This window comes from Cyprinodon variegatus, unplaced genomic scaffold (assembly GCF_000732505.1).
Source record: "Cyprinodon variegatus isolate N-32 unplaced genomic scaffold, C_variegatus-1.0 Scaffold1063, whole genome shotgun sequence".
NCBI lineage: Eukaryota > Metazoa > Chordata > Actinopteri > Cyprinodontiformes > Cyprinodontidae > Cyprinodon > Cyprinodon variegatus.
The window spans coordinates 220,381-225,898 of record NW_015151516.1 but is presented as its reverse complement, the minus strand read 5'-3'; the positions used below and the strand labels follow the sequence as shown (position 1 = coordinate 225,898).

General features: G+C 40.6%; 1 protein-coding gene across 1 annotated transcript in view; it reads right to left on the bottom strand.

Moving 5' to 3' along the window:
• Positions 1-5,518, bottom strand: part of LOC107101175 (neurofascin-like) — a 129,125-nt gene that overhangs the window by 25,637 nt on the left and 97,970 nt on the right. Inside the window, exon 28 of the mRNA XM_015399976.1 lies at positions 3,169-3,315. Coding sequence (XP_015255462.1) covers positions 3,169-3,315 — 147 coding nt within the window. The remainder of the gene's footprint in view (positions 1-3,168; positions 3,316-5,518) is intronic.

Here is a 5,518-nt window from a genome sequence, read left to right as displayed (position 1 = left end):
GCTGCTCATTTGGAGAATATCTACGTCAGCAGCCCCTCCCTTCTGACGTAGATATTCTCCAAATGAGCAGCTGGAGAAATGTGCCTCTTAGAAGCAGCTTCTTTAACCAACTTTCTGAGATTAGAGAGTGATGATCTATAAGCAGCTAATCTGCTCCAAGAAGCACGCTAGTGCAGGAATCGGCAACCCAAAATGTTCAAAGAGCCATATTGGACCAAACAACATAAAACAGATCTGTCTGGAGACACAAAAATTAAATATAAGGTGCCTAAAGGCTCCAAGTGTATATTAGCCCATTATCAAAATGACTATGATGGGTTAAATACACCAAAAAACATTCATGATTAAATGTTTATTTTCCCTGCAGCGCATCCTGGAGAAAATGACACCATGTGACTAATCTGCTGTACGATATTTGGTGCTTTAAGTTTTACTTTCATTACAGGATTAATTAGCGGTGCGCCTTTAATCTATTCTCACAGCTGGTGGGAGCTAGGTCTGTACTAAAGGTGACTTTCACCTTGATATTTTAGCAGAGATGTATATCTGGGGTCGAGAACGAATCAGTTTTCCAAACTGTGTAGGCAAACCTGGTTTCTGCTCAGAAAACAGGCCGTCTGCGTGTGTGTTGCATATCTGGAAACGAAGCCAAAACTCGCAGCGCCACGGCTAGTCTTTGGGGAACACTCATGTGTAGACGGCGAACAAGCTTGTCAAACCGACACACGGACGCCCACAATCCTAGCTACTTCCTGATTGGCCCTCTGGAGTCGTGGCGTGGAATAACAGCACAGACCACGCTTCATTATTGTGCATAAATCAAAAATATCTGCGTCATACCTGCGACAAGCTAACTGCGACACACTGCCACGGGAGAATAACCAGCCCTTTACTGTGAAATTACCACAATCAAACGTGACATCCTGACATAGATTCAGCTATTAGAACAACTCTATCAGCCGAGCTAATGATCTCCTCGCTCAGTGGATCGCCACAAGTTGCGCTAGAGCTCATTCTCCAGGCGGCCACAGGTGACCCATCTTACACACTACCTGATGAACCATCATGAGGAGAATACATGACCAGCACGCCGTGGAGAAAGCTGCGAAAGATGACAAGTTGATCGAGGCAACGTGTTTTGGAGACGCTACATTGTTAAAGTGGGACAGTTATAATTGGAAGGGGGACACTCTATTTTTTGCAGCAAAAACACAGAAACAAATGAGCAAAAGAAGTATTTATAACTTACAATATCTTCAGTGAGAAGACAAAATTACAAGTGATTTTGCAAACATATAAAAGTAAACCTGTTATTTTAAATTCTGGAGGTAGCGCACACGTATCATGAGCTAACTGCGACACACTGCTCATTATTGAAATGAACGATTTTAATCTAGATCAATTCCAAGATTACAGTGAGATTAATCTAGATTAACAAAATTAATCTATGCCCATCACTACTATTAATCTATTATTCATTTCTTGAATCAATGGAATTATATGAATGCAATAAAAAATCAGATTTTTGGTGTTATTTTTATTTTGAGGATTTGTATGGAATGTGCATAATTGGACTCCTGTCATTTCAAAAACCTCCATGTGGAAATAAAATGCAGTCGTCTTCAAACCAACGTAACAATATAATCCTCTTCCCCTCCTTATTCGGGTAACAGTGCAATAAAATGCGGCCTGCAACAGCAGCCTTTGGATGATGTAAGTAGATAATATAAATGAAAAAAGACGCTATTAATCAGTTACTGTGGACCCACCGGTTGGTTTACAACAGCCACCTGTCTGGCAGTGTGTCACAGGCTATGACGCAAATCTTTGTTGATAGAAATGTTTATATTTGTGTATATGCAAATTTTTACAGCATTGGAAAAGATAAATAATGAAATGGTGTTTTGTTCTTCTTCACACTATATTAAAAGAAACAAACAAACAATAAAATATATTTTATCTTTTTCCATTTTGATACATTTTTAAAAAGCTTCAGTTAGCTGCAAGGGGCTAAAGATCAGCCGTCTGCCAACCCCGGGTGTTAGGACTCCAGTCTGTGTGTTTGTGTGTTTGTCTCCCTTCCTCCACCAGGAGGCGCCTGGTCCTGATTCTCCTCCTCACACACCTGCTGATGGTTTCCTCGTTAACGGAGTGTTCTTAAGCTGCTGACTGCCACTACCTCGACGCCAGAGTGTTTGCCAGTTTTGGGTGCTCTAGCCAAGCTGAGTTTTTGTCAACCTGAGTCTTAACATTGTTTTTTGTCTCTGCCTCTCGGCAGGAACTGGATTTTTCTGACCTTCTCTCCCTGGAAGGAACAACTGAGCTTCAAACTGAGCTGAGGAAACAAACCGGAGGTTTGGATCCACTTTTCCCCGGGGAAACGTTTGAGCTTCACACTGAGCAAGGGATTCATCTACGCAACAGTCCGTTCAAGTACTGCAGGAAATCTGAGTGGCAGTCAGTTTTTCTCTATTCACCTACAAGCAACCGCATTCTGGGTAACCCCTGTCCACCCTCCACCGTTTGAGACTAACACCGGAAAACATTACTCACCTACTGATTTCTAAGAGTCAACCTAATCTCTGGAAACGTGAGTCTTCCAGCCTTTTCTCCTCTTCAAGTTCAAGAATCAATTCTCCCACTGAACCTTGAACTAACCGCAGTGTCTTCCCCTCACCTTTCAGTTCCGGTTCATGAAAAGAATACAAATAAACTGAGACTGTTTTTGTTAAATAGCAGAGCTCGGTCTGTCTTAGAACGCAGTACTTTCCAGACTGACAATGATGGTTTTCTACTTTCGGCTACTTTAAATTGCCAATAAAATGTAAAATCATAGCAAATACAGGTAATAATATGTTGAGACTCCAGATCTGATCCTTAAGAATCGGGTGCATTACAGTTTGTCCGAGTGGAGTTGCCATATGATGATGTCATAAGAAGGGGCGGGGCCCCAAGCAGGTATGGTACTTACATTGCCTCACATTTCATTAGACATTTATCCAAAGGATGACATAAAAAGTTAAATCAGATCAAACAGAAATGTATCTTTGAAGGAACAAACCAGATAGAAAAGAGAAGAGCTACAATGACTCTCCCAGCTGTGCCGGACATTACTGATAGAAATGCATTGGGATGGGCCCACGTGGCTGGAAGCAGGTGTCATCTCACCTGCTTTGGTTTTAAAGATGACGGGTTCGCTGCTGACGCTGCTCAGCTCTTGGGAGTAAACCCTCAGGCGGTACGTCTCCCCAGCAATCAGAGCCTTCAAATGAACCGGTGGTTTTTTCACTTCTTCAAAAGTCTTTGTGTTGTTGCCTTGGGGACACAAGAAAGGTGCCGATCACACTCCAGAGGTGTGACTGTATCTGAACGGAGCCGACGGCCGTGAACGATAGAGATCACCAAGAGGAGAGACTGTTTGAAAGGCCCAGAGATTCACAGGACTGAGCCTGACAACCATGCATTGCCATCAGAGTTAGAAGCAAAGGTTTTAATTAAAACCTTTAGGATGGATGTTTAGTTAAGCTGAATGAGTCAAATCAAACAAATAAATAATAAGCAATTCTTCTTAAAGATAACTGTTTCTAAAGGCTTCATTTTCAGAGAAAGCTGGAATGAAACACATAATTTTAAGGAAATAATCCAATCAATAATCCAGACAGAGAAAGAAACAAAAACTTTAGTCTTCTGGAGAGGAAATTAAATATCTTATTAATGAAAAACCCGTCCAGAAGACTTCAACTTCTTTTGACCAAATAAAACAGGTTAGATCAAATCTACCAAAGGCCTATTAAACAGCTACTATAGTTCAGGTGCCTTCCAGCTTTCCTAGACATTAATAAAGGATCTATGAGGCAAAGCATTTTTGATTTTTCTCACAACTTCTGATTTATTAGACCAAATCAGAAATGAGAAGAACATAGAAGGGAAATTAAGCTGAGGACAAATGGTGTCGTGACGGTAACCAGTGAAAAGCTTAATGTCATCAGACCAAACCAGTTCAAAGCCGTTCTAAGCATGCTGGTCCTGAAACAAGCCAAACGATGTCTGCTGCACACACAGAAGACATGCAGACTACATGCAAACACGCAGAGTCAGCGGCGCTGTTTGAACAAGGCTGCGAAAAGCTTTACGCTTCTGGATCTAATAAAACCAAATCGACCTTGTGAAAGTGGAGGACAAAGCAGACATCTTCCCTTCATCCAGATGAAAATAATCTCTTATCCGACATCATCCCACAGACCAGAATTCTGCCGGGGAGGTGAGGATGAGGGGATGAAGGAGGCGTCAGGTTCTCCCAGTCAAAGCTTTCTGGCTTGACCTTGGAAAGCAGCGAGTCAATCCCATCATTTCACTTTCATCCACTTTGTCTTTTTCCATCAGCTTAGATCCGAACTCCATTTAGGATTAAAAATGCTCAAATACAGCGAAGCTTCATCCTATTTTCCCATCCAGAGATGAAAGGTGAACCACGGACCCACTACAGTGCGACACTAGAAGCTTTCCAGTGGTGAAATAAAAGAAAGCACCAATTAGAAGCAAATCTTCACTAATAATAAGGAAACCAGCAGCTTTTCGTTAACAAACATTTATTTTATGCTCTTGTTCATTGTTAACTCACTAAGCAACCCTCTCTGTAGAAGAGGTGGCCGGGCTGCACAATGAAAAGACTATAATAGGTCTAAATTTCTATTAAGGTTCTGATCTTGGTGGATAAAGTCTGGGTTAACTCTCAACATAGTGGCTAATTAAACCCTAAACTTAAAGGCCATAGCTACAACTCTCTTATAAAAACATAAATAAAAACTATATCAGAGAACGCATAGAGTGGTGCAGAATAAAGCATACATTTTACTGAAAAATGAAAAGATATAAATGATTGTTTTTATGAGAAATGAGTTCTTTTCTATGGCAAATTTCTACGGTTCCAGCAGACGACCACAAACAAAACCAAAAAAAGCAAAATTAGGATGAACTAAGGTCAAGCTTTTGCATTTGGCTGGAAAACAGTCAAACATCAGCAAGCGATTTAAACCTGCCTTCCCCTTTAATCCATATCTTTTTAAATAATCCAGCATACCAGCTGCTGAATGTCCTTGTGACGGCCATTTTGCAGACTGGTGAGGCAATGCCGTATGAGGAACAGTATTTCAAAACAGTTACCACCACCGGATTTTCTAAATAACTATTTTAATCCGGGGAGATTTTTGAAGCTTCAGAACAGTTTATGACAGGGGTCTGCAACCTTTCGTATTCAAAGAGCCGTTTTGACCAGAGTTCGACCAAGTAAATGTTGTTTAGAGCCGCAAAATATAACATGACTTTTACTAGAAAACCTTTTTTTCTTTTAATCTTATATAGGAAATTAGTTGTTGCCATCTCAAACAATCAAAAATTCATTTATTTTTAATGTTAAAAAATATAATTTACAAGCTAATTAGGGATGCACGATATTGGGATTTTGGCCGATATCCGATATTTTAACACTCATGTAGCCGATAACCGATATCGATACCGA